The 16180-nt window shown below is 37.9% G+C and overlaps 1 protein-coding gene across 2 annotated transcripts in view; it reads right to left on the bottom strand.

Moving 5' to 3' along the window:
• Nucleotides 1-1314: 1314 nt before the first annotated feature.
• The window catches only part of ZNF292 (zinc finger protein 292), a 60711-nt gene continuing 45845 nt past the window's right edge, over nt 1315-16180 (bottom strand). The window contains exons 6-8 of one of the 2 annotated variants that reach the window (XM_048845036.2): nt 15627-15763; nt 13768-13909; nt 1315-9454 (exon numbers count right to left, since the gene is read on the bottom strand). In XM_048845036.2, the coding sequence (XP_048700993.2) occupies nt 2240-9454; nt 13768-13909; nt 15627-15763 (7494 nt within the window). In that variant the 3' untranslated portion in view covers nt 1315-2239. The remainder of the gene's footprint in view (nt 9455-13767; nt 13910-15626; nt 15764-16180) is intronic. The other variant, XM_048845038.2, reaches the window with a different exon arrangement.

Raw genomic sequence — 16180 nt, 5'->3', positions numbered from 1 at the left:
AGTTACTTGCCCGCAGCAGCCGGGCCCGTGCATCAGCATGGTCAGGGCTTTTAACTGGTTCACTACTTCATTGAGGGTGGTTTGATCTTGGGCCGCCTGGTTCATCACTAATTGGTTCGTTTCCTGTTGGACGTGTACTGATTCTTGCTGAGCAGCCATCTGTACCCTGGTAACCTCTTGTTGGGCCACAGTGGCCTTTATCAATGCCTTCACTACGGCCTCCATTTGGGGGGGCGGGCGGGGGGGGTGATTTACCCTGCCCTGAGATGGTTTGCCACAGAGCCTTACTCACTCACCGCATGCCACCCCGACACCAAGTGTGGCAAAATACCTTGTTCGCCTCAGCAGGCTCAGTCCTTTTTAGCCTTAGAGACTCAGGTTTGGGGCAAGACAAATCCTTATAGGTGACACAGGGTCCTGCTACTCCTCTCCTCAATCAGTTCCTTGTACTTGTTTTCCTTCCCTTCTGGGGAGGGAGTGCAGCCTCCCTACTGGGAAGGTTTGGTGACTTGCTGCAAACAGCCTACTGGCAGCTTCCCTGCTCTTCTCACTCCCTCACTCCCCCCCTCCTTCCACGCAGGGGAGGGTTTGAAAAGGTCTCAAGTAGTTGGAGTCAGGTGAACCTAACTGGTTCCCTAGCAACCCCTTTTCCAGCTGAACCTTATTGCCCCCCTGGTTCTCTCTCCTCAGTGGATAGGGAGGGGCCTTTTAATCCCCTAGGACTAATTACTCCGTCCTCCCGTAGCTGTTTGTCCTGGGTTTACCACATTATATATTGTTTTAAAACATTTTAGGTTTTCTTGGATAGTGACGGCTCCCACTAATGTATTTACTGTTTTGGTTACTAAATAAATTAGATACTTGTTACTGCAGTTAGCAGCATAAAGAGCGATCTCACAAATCCCAGTTATGACAAGTGGCACTGCTTCCAAGGCTCATTCCAGTGTGGAAATATGGAGTAGGCAAAACAGTTGCCAAAAACAGTCAGCAAGAGGAAAGGTGAGTACAGAGGGAACCAATGCCATCTATAGAGTACAGATATTTTGTCTCTAAGTTTACAATCTCCACCTTTCTTTTTAGAAAGTGCTCCACTTATTCAGTTTTAAATGTCATGGCATGAGGACTCATTTATAGATAGATACCACACTGGTATGGTCAAAATAAACCTGTTTATAAAGCCATTATTTAAAAAAAAACCAACCAAACCTCCCCCAAATCCCACTGTTTCTGAAGCAGCATTTTTTAAAACAAAAAAATTAAACTATACATCAATCTAAGTTATAGAAACAAAAATAACCTTCATAAGATCACATGTATAAAACAAGAAATGAAATGTGATTTTATTTAAGGCAATACTGGGCTACTTCACAAATCACCACCTCAAATATATACACTGCTCCACACTACTAATTTTCTATCACATTCACAACAGGTTCTTCAATACCAAATGCTGTTTAAAATCTCCAATGTAGCAAACTATTTTTATTCACATTTCCACTGTATTATGGAATCATAATAGCTTTGTATCCAATTAAAAGCAATGAAAAATGTAGTTATAGGAAAACTATTTAAATTTATGACTTAACTACATATGAATACCATCCAAAGATAATGGATGTTAAAATTTACAAAAAATGAGAACTGTCAGTATGTGTTGAACATATGAAATGTGATCTTATCCAGCTCCTTTCCTGTAAATAAATGCTTTAAGCAAAATAAACTGGATATGGCATACTTATCTAGGTTTAGTTCAAAAAGTTCTTAATTTAAAACGATTAAAGGACAATTTTAAAAACTTGATCGCTCAGTTACAAATTAAAATTCCGAATATAAATGTGTCATTTAATAGTTTAGACTTACAGACTGCTGGTGGCAGCAAATGATTTACAATAATAAATATATACAAAAAATGTATCTACAAATAAAGAGTACTGTTATACATGGGAAGTGACCTGGTGAAAGATACCAATCACAGACAATTCACAAAGATTTAGTTAATGGAAAGGACAATTTGATAGAAAGTTGAAGTTCTGATAACTATTTACAAAACTGAAGCAATGATTCTGTTCCTCAAGTCCCATAGGGATAAAAACAAATAAGAAATTTACATGACTAATGTCATGTTTCTGCTAGGTTAAATCACTTCAACAAAATAAAAAAGCTTCACAATTACTAGCATGCTTGATGGCTTCCTATTCAAAATAAAAATGTATTACAGGTCATGTTTAAAACACAGTTATCAGTAATGTGATTCCCCTTCCTCATTACCCACAAGAATTTCTTTTGCAACTGTAGCTGCTGGATCATCCTCCCAATGTCCTTCAAGTTTTTTGAGACTGACAGTAGGTTTCATTTCCTGAAGTTGCTTCAACACAAGCTCAGTGCAGTCTTTAAGAGTCTTGTCTAAAACTATTTTTACTTTATCACTACACTGAAGTTGTGATGGGTTGGCAAACTGTACAAGGGTTTCACTTTCAGAACAGGACCATGTAACATTACTACTTGCCAACGAGGTCTTTTCATTGGATTTTTTTGAGTTTGAATTAGACCCTTTTTTGGTTCCACTGCTATGGTAGTCTCTCTCAGCATTTTTCTTTTGCTTCACAGCAGACTCTTCAAGGAACTTGAGGAATGATACTTCAAATCCCATAGGCTTAAATGAGCTCCAATCGAAAGTTGTGGGCTGCTCTTCAGCAGTCTGAATAGCAACAGCAGTCTCTTCCTCTCTACGCATGCTACTTAATTCAACTGCCAGTACTTCTTCAGGTTTCTCAAGTCTTCTCTTTTTATTCTGAGAGAGGTTTTTTTCTTTATTTGCTCTCTTTAAATTATTAGATTTTTGCTTTTCTGAGTGGCAGGAGACAGATTCTTGAAAGTTACTATCTACACTGGAAGAGGTCTTAGCTGGATTTTCAGCACATGTGCAATCCTCATTAATCAGTTTAGTAATGAAGAGTTCTGTCAGTTCATCTACTTCATCTTTTTCGCCTTTTTCAATTTCACTCTGTGGTAACGCAGAGCTACTCAAATCATCACTGCTCTCTGGCAAACATGGATCAGACTCTTTCACATCACTTTTTTTATTAGCTTCCTCTTGTTCAGAGGATGCTTCCTTTACTTGCGAGACAGAGTGTTTTTTTGAGACAATAAGAAGATTTCTGTGTTGTGAAGTAAATGCCTTAGATAACTTATGACATTTATAATGTCTAATTATATTACTCTCACTTGTAACAACTGAGGAACATCCTTTTATCATACAAGGATACTGTGTTACAAATCTGCTTGTACATTCAGATAAGGCATCATTTATAGCCTTTATCGAATACACATGTTTTCCACGTTTCAGGGAATAATCCTTGTTTTCTTGAATCTGCCCACCTTTTGTATTCTTGCTTTCCAAATTAACATTTTTCTTTCGTTTGGTCTTTATCGACAATCTGTTTCCTTCCTTTCCTGACCTATTGTGTTTCAGTCCTCTATGTTTAGACTTTATTGGCTTCTCTTGGTTTGCCTTGCTGGAAATATTTTCCTGACCTGGTGTTAATCGCCTGGGTCTTATTAAGTGATCTTTATGCTTATCATTATGTTTATTAAAAATGTGTCTTAGAAGGTTTGATCTAGTTGCATACATACGATCACAACCCTCACAATCACACTTGTATATGCCATCTTCTTCTACTTTGTTTGGCCTTATCTTAATCCCATGATCTGTCTCAAGATGTAGAATATAATTAAAATAGGCTGTAAATGAAGATTTACACTGAGATTGATCACATGGAAATCTTCCAATATCCAGGGCTGATTTCATGCTTCCGATTTCCTCAGGAGTCATGTCATGAAGCTTCATATAATGCTGTATCAGACTAGTAACCTCTTGAAATATTCTCGAGCAGTCACTCACTTCACACCTGAATTCTTTCACAGTCTGTTTGGTTTCAGTTTCATCACATTCTTCTTTACTTGGCTCACTTTCTTCTTCAACCTCCACAGGGAAGGCAGGCAAATCTGATTTGTGAACAGCCTGGTAATGAAGAATCAGGTTTTGCTGTATTGTAAAAGCTGCAAAACAGCCTTGATGGACACATCGGTATGGTCTGTAAGGACTATATCTAGTAGGAAACTCAAGAGATTTGGTTACTGGTTTCCTGCGTTTTCTTTCTTCTTTCTCTTTCCGATGCCTCCTAATTTTGCGTACTTTTGGCTGTATCTGTACATTACTGAAAGACACTGCATTATATTGCTCTGGAGGAACAGTAAGTACCTGTGGAGGTTTTTCCAGTTTTTCAGGATTTTTTTTTTCTGGGATTAGCTTTTCTGGGATTTTCACAGGTTGTATGACAGCCTCCTTCTTTACTTCAATTCCTTTAACCAACCGAGGTTCGTTTTTACTTTTCATTATTAGAGTCTGCAGATTTTTTATTTCAGCAGGCCGTTGGGTTATGTTTACAGCTTCATTATGAGATCGTTTTCCATAAGGTCTTTTTATTTTTAATTTTACCATTTCTTCTGTTGTGAAGTGATGCACCAGCTGACAGTGTGCTCGGAGATTCGAATTTCTTGTAAATGTTTTTGGACAGGTAGTTACAACACATTTAAATGGAGCATACTTCAATTGATGCTTCTTGATTTCCAGTATCATTTCTGCAGTGTATTGATGTACCTTGCCATAGTGTTTAAATAATGCATCCTTTGTCATAGCACTATAATCACAGCCTTGGTCCTGGCACACAAAAGGCTTGTGGACTTTGTCACTAAATTGAATATTACTTGTCTCTGAAGTTGGCTGGGCCAGGGACGTACTCTCAGTTGAAACAGCAGCAGCAACAGTCAGCGGTGCTAGTGTATCTGCTGGAGGACACGGAGACACACTATCAGACACCTGACCGGATGTATCATTTTCTAATCTCAGTTTCTGCAAACCCTCTAAAATTTCCAACACTTGAACATCATCCTTTTGAGAAGTTTCAGGTTGAGAAAAGTTACTCTTTGCAGTGATGACATCCCTAGTGCGTACTGCAAACTGGGTGTGGTTGGGTAATTTAATATTTTGTGAACAGTTTGCTGGAGGGACTTCTGTAGTATTTACTTGTGTATTCTTGGTTGACCCAATCACAGCATCCTGGATTTCATTTTTTACCTCAAATATTTGGGAATTCATAGCAGTCTTAATTATTTCAAGGGTTTTCTCAAAGTTTTGAATAACATTGTCCTCTGAAATCTGTAAATCAGAATTTCCTTGAGCACAGGCATTCAGAGTCATCATTTGGGAGTCACCATTTTCAGTTTTTATTGTTAAAGGAGCTAATGCCGCATGAGACTCGAGATTAGTTTTTAAGTTCTCTTTGACACTGGGCACGAACAACTGATTGTCAACATTATTTAGTTTTTGTGTAAGATTTTCTACCAACACCTGAGACTCACAGTTTGCCAGCAAGTTTGACTGACAATTATCTGTTGGTACTTGCACACTCCCTTCAATGCTTTTGGCTAGAAGTCCCATTGCTGTTAAATCATTTACTACTAATTTTTGTGAAGAGTTAGGTGAAAGCAATGGAGTAGCTGCTTTTTTCTTTCTCTTTGAAGCACTGCTCCCCTTCTTATTCAAGGTACTTGATCCTGAATTCTTGGGACTATTTATAACTGAAACTCGTGAACTATTACTTGCAAAATTCTGTGTTGCTGCAACAGAATTAGAAAATGAGCCAGAGCACAAGCCATTTTCAATAGTCTTTAGCATTAAATCATCGGTTGCAAAAACAGACAAATTGTTGCAGTCATCCGATGAAGGAATTTTGTTGTTTAGGGCCCGGTTTTGGTTTGTTAGTAGGGTACTTGGGTTGCATACTGTCTGCAAGAGAGGGGATACAGTTGTATTGGAGAGAACTGCTGCATTCATCTGAGTCGTACCAGTGACACAGCTAGTTGTAACTATATGTGGAAGCATTTCAGTGTTATCAAATGTACTTGGAATGCCTGCAGTTTCCAAGGCTTGTTTAATAATTTCATTTCCTTCCTCATTCACACTAGTATTAAAGTTAGCTACACTAGCCCGTGGAAACATGGTCTGCAAAAAAGCAGCTGAACGGTTTTCAGCTGCAAGCAACTGTAGGAATGATGGATCTTTAAAACATGCTTCTGGATTGAACGTAGACTCCTGGGGTTGCTGCAAGTTTCCTACATTTGAGGAAAGAATCATACTAGCTAGTAGAGAAGATTGTCCATTAGTCTGCAGGGCTTCTTGAGAAATTTCTGACCCCTCAATGGGTTTACAAACAGACCGTTTAGACAAGTGACCACCAAGTGACCTGGGATTAGTAAAAACTCTGAAACACCTACTACAGATAAATTTGCCATCTCTAATTATTGCTGGCCATTTTGCTCGCTTGTTATGTTTTGGCTTCCTTTCTTTTCCATTTGAACCCCGTCCACGATCTTTTTTCATCTTTTCTGAAGCTGGAACTTGGGAGGTGGTTTCACTGAAGTTATTTTCACTATTTGCTCGAGAAGAAAAGATTGGTTCATCAACACTTTCCTCCTTTGGAAAAACAGAACTAGTGTTTCCTTCTAGTTGTGATGAAAAATGATTTGTATTGTTTTCCAGCTGCGAGAAGACTGAATTTGGGACATTGTCTGCTGGTGAAGGAAAGAGAGAAATGGAATTGCTTTCGGCAGGTAAAGGAAGAAAGGGATCTGAACCACTGTCAATATTCAAAGGCATAACTGTTTTTGCCAGATCTTCTAATTGTGAAGGTAAAGTCGTATTGGATAGATTTTCTATCTGGGAACATAAAACACTCTCAGGTTCACTTTTAATACAGACTGGATTTATGACACTTTCCACTGTAGGAATCATTGGATTAGACAAAGTTTCTAAGTGGGTTGGGAAAAGTGTATTTGAGACATGTTGCAACTGACTTGAGCAAGTAGCATTTACACTGGTTTTGTTTTGTGATGTAAAAGCAGCATTATTGGTGTTGTCCACTTGCGATGGCAAAAAATACACAATCTTTCCATCAGTAGGCATATTTTGCAAATTGCTGGGTTTTCTGGTTTTCTTATTCTTACGTTGCATTTTAAAAGCAGCGTATTGATCAGGGTGTGCTGCCTTCATATGTTTGCCAATACTTTGTGAGGAGTTGTAGGTTCGAGTACACCCCTCAACTTGACAGTTAAATTTTTGAACTGGTGCTGCTGGTGGTACAGCTGGAACTAAAGAACTGCTTAGGCTGGACTGTGATGGAAGAAATATAATACTCTCTAATGTCTTCAGGGGCAAATTAAACGGATTAGTTGCACTCTTAATACTGTCTTGAAGTTCAAGTTTGGAAATGGGTAAGTTGTTTCGATAACCTGTCTGATTCTGCATGCTGAAGGGCGTCATATTACTTACTTGTCTTTCTAGGCTTTTTGATGCAAGAGCTTCTGTTTTTGGTGTGTCTGAATTTACAGAAATGTTTTGAATATTCTGGGACTGACCGAAACAATCGTCCTCCTTTCTTCCCTGGAGGACTGGAAGACAAGGATCACTGCAAGAATCTTCTGCTGCTGAACACAACTGACGGACTACAGGTTTACTGGTATCTATTTTACTGCCTGCAGAAGCTAACTTTCCTCTTCTTACAAAGTTATCCCGGACCTTCTGGCTAAGAACAGGCATCCTGATATTGCTGATTCTAATTGTTGCTTCCTTCTTTACCAGACCAGTGACAGAGTGCTCCAAACCATCAACAGATAGGGAATCAGTTTGCCTCAGTATGCTGGCTGATTTATTTGCTCTCTCTGTCCCAACTGATTCTACTTTGATTTGATCCCACACATTATTTTCTGCTTCAGTAAAGTTACTTGTGTTATTGTCTAGAGGAGAGACCAATTCCTTTTTTACAGTGACCCCTTCAGGGTTTTCATTAGCTTTTGAAGACTGAATGAGATCAGTTCGATTAGTTTGGCCTTCAATCTCTAACACTTTTTCAGGTTGCTTATTATGATCTTCACCGTGTTTTTCTAGTTCATTCTGAGAACGGTAAACTTTTCCACAGCCTGTGAATTTGCAGGTATAGGTATTATAGTGTTGTGCTTCATGATCATAGAGCAAATATGCTTCTGAAAACACTCTGCCACATTTAGGAAACATACACTTTGCTCTAAAGACTTGATGTTCTTTTCTATGAGTTAACAGCTCAGCATAACTGTTAAAACCTGCCTTACATTTCATCTGTATGCAGATGTAGGGCTTGCTGCCACAGTGCATTTGTAAGTGATCATTGAGGTGAGTAACACTTACAAAATGTCGTCTACAGTACTGGCAAATCACTTTTTTGCTTTGCATTTCAAGAAAACGTTTTGCTTCTTCATTATCTTTATGCCCCTTTGCATGTGCAATCAAATTTTTAAAGTATTTAAAACCTTTTTTACAAAACGTTACCGGACAAGTGAATTCATTAACAGGCAATGGTTTTTGAACCGGTATTATCTCTGGTACATAAGGTTTATCTTTGTCATCATTTTCATCATCTGAACCATCGTTATCATTGAACACTATGAAGTCTGCTGAGTAAAGACTATTCTTTTTAATGGGTCGTTGTTCCTGCTTGGATATGGCATCAGCCTTCTGATTTTCACTGGTGGTTGCTATTTTAGGAGGTCTTCCCAATCTTCTCAGTGGTTTCATAGCAGCCAGTCTCTCTTTACTAGACTTCTTAACATGTAGAGTTACATGAGGAACAAAGGTTTCTTTAGAATTAAAATTGTGTGCACATATAGGGCAACTGTAAATTCCATCTTTATAGTGTTTCTGTGCATGCCTAACTATTCTATGACCAAGGAATTCTTTGTCACATAACACGCAATACTGCATGTAGGCTTGCCAGTTCCTAAACCTAGCGGATATGAATCCCCTCTCTCTCAGTTTTTTAATTTCTCTCTTTTTCTGCTTTTCATCTCTTATGCCTTTAAGCAGGCTTGTAGCTTCATCGAAATTGCCAGCAAGACCATTCAGAGAAGTTTCTTTATTCTCCTCTTGGCAGTCTTCGACCTTCTCATATACTTCACTGTCATTCAACTCATCTATCGAAGATACAATGGATGCCTCCTCTCCCATCAATGCAAGACACTGACGTTTCAGAGTTTTCCAGTCCCAGAATTCTGGATCAAAAGGCCACTGAGTTTTCAATACAAGCAAGAGCTCACAGCGCAATGAATTTGGTATTGGAAGATTCTCTTCATCATATTTCTGGTCAGGCTGATTATACAGCATTTCAACAGCATAGTATGCATCCACAGTTGGCTCAAGAAGAAATTCACTCAATTGACAAGCACGTTTAACCTCCAAATCATCTGGCAACAAACAGGAGATAGTCTTGCAAATGGATATCTTGACATCTGTGTTTTCACTGGATTCCAAGCGCAGTGCTTTCACACATAGTTCAATGCAGGTTGCAAGTCCAGCAGCTTCAATCTGCAATGTACAAAGACAAATTTTAAAAGTCATTTTACTAGAACTGTTTCTGCATTTGTTAATACAACATAATTTTCATTGTTCAATCCTGAATTTCAAGAAACTGTAAAAAGACAAATCACAATAAGGTGTTTATTATTCACATTTTAAGTTTTAAAAAAATGATAGCTTAATAGCTCACACTGTAGAACTGTGCACCACAATGAAATAAAGCCCTGAGCATTGTGCTTTGCTTGGGCTACTTGGTCTCCAGCCTGGAGAAGGAACTTGAACACCAGCCTTTTTAAAATTCACACACAAGTGAAAGATGCAGAAGGCTCCCCCATGTTGCCCTGTTAGGATCACTTATTTTAGGAGTGTGTTCAGTAGTACAGTACAGTAGTTCAGCCTTTGTACTAATGAAGTACTGGGCCTTTCCCAAATAAAAGTGTCTAATTATGACAAATTATATGTTATAGTTTTGAGAGGGACTCAATTGATATCAGATTCATTTCACTTAGGATCTTCAACTTAGGACTTGAACTCTGGGGTCACAGAAGCAGAAGGTAAGTGTGGTAATCAGTAATTCTTCTAGCCTTCCTACTTACACTAGTTATAGCAGTACACACAGCACCAAAATAGTTAAATCTTTTATTTAAGATATAAAACTTTTGAAGGGACTACCATAACAGTTATAAAGCCACCTTGATCTTAAACTGAGAACACAAGGTTTCATTCTGATTACTAATATATTTTTCATATATATATTTAATATATTAGTTAAGTGTTTCACTTAAGTGTCTAAAAGGTCATCTGTGGGTAATTTTTTCTAGAAAAGTGGATCCTGATTCTCATTTACACTAAGGCCACTTTACACCACCCTGGCAGAGATTTGGTGGGATAAGTCTCATGACTAGACTATTGGTATAGAGGGGTATAGCTTATTCAAGGACAGGCAGGGTAAAAAGGGAAGAGGTGCTGCATTATATATCAAGAATGTATACACTTGTTGGGGGAGAGAGAGAGAGAATCAGGTGAGTGGCAGACCAGTTGAAAGTCTCTGGCTAAAGATAAAATGGGTAAAAATTAAGGCTGACATCCTGGTAGGGATCTACTATAAATTACCAAATTAGAAAGAGACGGTGGATGAGGCATTTCTTGAATAAAGACCACAAATATCCAAAGCACAAGACTGGGTAGTAATGGGGGATTTTAACTACCTGGACAACTGTTGGAAAAGTAATACAGCAAACACAACATTTCCAATAAAAGTTATTGCAAAGTATTGGGGGCAACTTTATGTTTCAGAAAGTGGAGGATTTAACTGGAGGACAGTCATTTTATACTTGATTCTGACCAACACAGAAAACCCTGTTGTGAAGGTGGAAGGTAATCTGGGTGAAAGTGACCATGGTTCTAAGGAAAGGAAGGAGTGGAGAGCACAATGGCAAAAAAACAAAAACAAAAAAAAGACAAACTAAGAGAACTGGTACATAAGGTCCCATGGGAAGAAAATCTAAGGGATAGAGGAGTTCAGGAGAGCTGGGTGTTTCTCAAGGAGATATTATTAAAGGCACAACTGCAGACTATCTTAATGCAAAGGAAAAACAGTAAGAGGCCAACATGGCTCCATCAGGCTCTCTTTAGTGACTGCTGAATCAAAAAGGAATCCTATAAAACATGGACAAATTGCTAAGGAGGAGTGCCAAAGAAAGGAACAAGTATGTAGGGACAAAATCAAAAAAGTGAAGGACCAAAATGAGTTACACCTAGCAAGGGACATAAAAGGCAATTAGAAGAGGTTCTTTAAATACATTAGGAGGAAAAAAAAGACGAAGGAAAGTGTAAGTCTTCTACTTCGCAAGGAAGGAGAGCTAATAACTGATAACATCAGGAAAGCTGAGGTGTTTAAGGCCTATTTTCTTCAATCTTCACTGAAAAGGTTAATGTTGACCAAATTCTCAACACAATTAATATGAACAACAAGGGAAAAGGAATGCAAGCCAAAAGTGGGAAAGAAAAAGTTACAGAATATTTAGGTAAGTTAGAGGTATTCAAGTCATGAAATTCATCCTAGGGAACTTAAGGAAATAGCTGAAACAATCTGAACCATTAGCAATTATCTTTGAGAACTTATGAAATATGGAAGGGCATATGTAGTGGGGCCCTGCAGGCATCAGTTTTGGGTCCAGTACTATCCAATATTTACATTAATGACTTGGATAATGGAGTGGAAATTTGTAGATGACACCAACCTGGGGAGGCGTGCTAGTACTTTGGAGGAAAGGATTAGAATTAAAAACAAAACTGACAAATTGAAGAATTGGTCTGAGTTCAAGAAATTCAATAGCCTGGGGCAAAGTACTTCACTTGAACAAAAAATCCCATGCACAACCACAAAACGGGGAATAACTGACTAGGTAGTTATACTGCTGAGAAGGATCTGGAGGTTATAGTGGATCACAAATTGAATATGAGTCAACAATATGATGTAATTGCAAAAAAGGCTAATATTGTTCTAGGGTGTATTAATAGGAGTGTTATATGCAAGACACAAGAGGTAATTGTCCTGCTCAACTTGGCACTGGTGAGGCCTTAGCTGGAGTACTGTGCCCAGTTCTGGGAGCCAAACTTTAGGAAAGATGTGGACAAACTAGAGAGGGTCCAAAGGAGAGCAACAAAAATGACAAAAGATTTAGAAAATCTGACTTACGAGGAAATGTTTAAAAAAAACTCGGCATGTTTAGTCTTGAGAAAAGAAGACTCAGGAGGGACCTGATAACAGTCTTCAAATATGTTAAGGGCTGTGATAAAGAGGATGATGATCAATTGTTCTCCATATCCACTGAAGGTAGGACAAGTAATAGTAATAGGCTTAATTTGCAGCAAGGGAGATTTAGGTTAGCTATTAGAAACTTTCTAACCATCAGGCTAATTAAGCTCTGGAATAGGCTTCCAAGAGATGCTGTGGAATCCCCAGCATTTGAGGTTTTTAAGAACAGGCTGGATAAACACTTGTTAGGGATGGTTTAGGTTTACTTACTCCTTCCTCAGCACAGGGGCTGGACTTGATGATTTCTCAAGGTCTCTTCCAGCCCCACATTTGTATAATTCTGTTACATTTATATTCACTTTAAGGTCCCTCTACACTGCCAAAGAGTGTAAATGAGAAGAAAGGCTATAGTATTTATGAATAAACAGTCCTATTCCTAAGTCTTAAATTTCTACTATCAGGGAGAATGATTCATAGCTCCTTCAGTGAAGACTTCCTGTTTTTAAGAAAACCATTAGGCATATAATGCACAAGGCTCAAGGTCTGGACCACAACTCTTCATGCAACCAGTTGTTTCTACTCAATCCAAATTTAAAAAGTAAATTAACTCAAATGAAGGAAGAAGTGGAGGACAAGTGAGTATAGTCCCACCGGATATACTAACCGAAAACAACTTGTTTTTCCTCTTAAAACAATTATCTATGGATCCAAAGCCTACAGAACAAACAACTCAAGGGAAGACAAGACTTAAAGTGATTAACATTAAATAATACAAGCAAGATGTTGGGGAGACTTGGAGCAATGGGTGACCCTACATACAAGATTAACTGAGATACACAGATTGAGTTTAGGATACAGAATCAGTTCTAAATCCATAAAAAGTAAAATACTTCAAAGTCAAGTCATAACTTACCCCTCAAAGCAAAAATCATACCCTTAATGGTGAATCATAAAGCAACAACAAAGTTGTTTTTTTGCCTTTTCCAGCTTGTTTAAAACATTAAGAGAAAGTCTCAAATTTTCCTCCTCAAATCTTTTTCTTTCCCATTTTATTTTCATTAATATTTGAAGCATCAAGAATATCAGGTCATTACATTCCTCTCTTCACTAAAGTAACTTGTCAAGCTATTTGGAGCGTAGAATAATGTTACAGGAGACTGTATCCCTCAGCTATAGCTCTCCTGTCTCCCAGCTGCTGAGTTGCAACATCTATTCCCCCTCATGTCTCCAATGAAAAGTTGTAATAAATTTAATCAGTTTAGTTACTGCAACCCTTTGTGTGGACATTCTTAAGTAAATTTAAGAGTGTCTTACATTGCTTCATCTTAAGTGAATTCCTTACCAAATGATTTAAGAAAGTCTACCAAAAGGGGGATGCAGTGATGTAATTGCATCAGTTTATAAACGGATTTACTTAAATCGGCACAACTTGCATAAGTAGGTAAGGCTTAGGTCTCGAAGGTTTAATGTACTTCCGAACAGATATCCAGAAAATTTTCAAATCCTGATCTGATGTTCCATTCAAAAGGCCATGAAAATTCATCTTCTAGAGTATCCTTACCTCTGAATTAATTACTTTAATCAGGAAGAATATATGATAAACCGTCTTAGTTAACACCGAAAGTTGACGACACCTCTCTAGATACACTTGTACAGAAGGCTCTACCCTTTGCTGCAGTTTGCTCCAGAAGAGAGTCAATTCCCTGGAAATAGAGAGTTTTAAAAGACAGAATAAAATATAAATGGCAGCACTAACACAACCACTATATTTGATCAATTTGGAGTTCTTTTAAAAAAATATGAAGGATGGAAACAGGATTTATGCTGCCTCTCTAAAAAAACCTAACAATTCATACTTTCTTTTATAGAAGATCATGGTTCATCTGTTCTGGGGTGTATTAATAGGAGTATCAGATGTAAGACACAGGAGGTAATTGCTCTGCTCTACTTAACACTGGTGAGGCCTCAGCAGGAAAACTGTGTCCAGTTTTGGGTGCCACATTTGAAGAAAGATGTTGACAAACTGGAGAAAGTCCAGAGGAGAACAACCAAAATGATAAAAGATTTAGAAAACCTGAACTATGAAGAAACCCTGGTTTTTTAACCTATGTTTAGTCTTGAGAAAAGATGACAGAGGGAACCTGGTTAAGTCTTCAAATATGTTAAGGGCTGTTATAAAGAAAAGTGTGATCAATTGCTCTCCATGTCCACTGAACGTCGGACAAGAAATAATGGGCCTAATCTGCAGCAAGGGAGATTTTGGTTAGATATTAGGAAAAACTTTCTAACTATAATGGTAGTTAAGTAATGGAACAAGTTGCCAAAGGAGGTTTTTAAGAACAAGTTAGACAAATACCTGTCGGGATGGTTTAGGTATATCTAATCCTGCCTCGGCATGGGTGGATGGACTAGATGACCTCTTGCGGTCCCTTCCAGCCCTACATATTCATGATTCTATGTTAATGCATAGACTTTATGTACACATTATTTCTTTATTATATTTAATTACTCTGAAAGCTAGCATTATAAAGTTAATTAAAAGTGTAAGCGTAACAATCTAAGTAAAAATATGGAGGCCAGACTGCTTCTTCATAACAAAATAAAGTAGAAAACATCAAATCTGAAGGTGTAAATGGCAAGAGTGTTTTAGATAACCAGTGGAATGATACACAAAGATTGGCCCCAAGCCTACAGCAGGATCCGTTACTGCAAAGCCCTGCGCTCTTCCATGTCCCATTATTTTCAAATGATACGTCACATAGATATAGGAGTCAGCACTAGCAAATCCCGGAGGAGGACTGGGACCAAACCAGCAAAATTACCAATTTTACCAGACTAAAGTTAAAGTTCTAGAGGGTCAGCTGCCTCCCAATGAGACCTGCCAGTTGCCCTGGATGCCCAGTGAAAGCTTGTTTTAACTACCAAATGCTGCTAAACTAGCATGTGGCTTCAATCCGACTGTGGAGAGATCTTGCTGGAAGGTTTTCACATGAAATGAATACTGCATTTTTTAATATAGGCAGAAAGAAGTAGGTGACTTATGTGAAAAGTGCTCTTCCAGACAACAGAACTGTTGTCTAAAATTGAGACAGTTTTCATTACAGAGTCGACGACCTGCCTAACAGATGTAAAATTATTTGTTTCCACAATGTAACACAGTTAATTTATTGTCAAGTGAAGTGACTCAGCACTCACGTCATCTGCTGATGCCTGATCCACAATATGGCTTTTGAAACAAAGAATTGTAAGGTAATGATGTTAATTATTATGGGTTATTAGAAAAGCATTAATTTTATATTAAGCTTTTTCTTTTGCTTTTTCAGAAAAGGCTGACAAGCCCTACTCCTTCCAATAGATTTTTAAAGTGCTAAATGATCCAGTTTTACTCTTAGAAACAAAGAAAAAGAAATCCTAACTCACCAGGCACAGTACATCTCTCCTTGCTGTAGCTGACGAGATAAAAATGCTGCACATAAAATTAGAGCACTTTTTTCATCTCCATCAGACTCTAGGTTACAGATCATTTCCAGGGCATCTTTGCAATCTACTGCTGTGATCTGGAGAGGAAAAATACAAGATCACTGAAGACTGACTAAATGGTTTTCTTTTCAAGCATGTGATAATATGGTGCTCTGTGGGAAAGTAGGAATAAGGAATTTCCTTAACATTTTCAAACTTTTTATTTTTCAATTAATTACTTAAAGCAATTCAAGAGCTTCTGGATAGAACAAGCTTGTCAAATACTGGATCTGCCACAAGTAAAAGGAAAGTTGTACACCAGTAAAATGGTTATAAGCATGTACCTGAAAGATACTGTAAGACTTAATGTTTACGTGTCTATAGTACCATTCATCCAAAGATCTTAAAGCACATTATTCATATTACATATAAAACTACACATATACTAACAATAATGTGTCTCTCTCTTTCCATACATATAGTATAATTAATGAGTTGTTTTAATAAACTTTATA

The sequence above is a fragment of the Caretta caretta genome, chromosome 3, assembly GCF_965140235.1.
Source record: "Caretta caretta isolate rCarCar2 chromosome 3, rCarCar1.hap1, whole genome shotgun sequence".
NCBI classification, from domain to species: domain Eukaryota; kingdom Metazoa; phylum Chordata; order Testudines; family Cheloniidae; genus Caretta; species Caretta caretta.
Note: the sequence above shows the minus strand (reverse complement) of the source record. Positions and strands in the feature narration are given on the sequence as shown.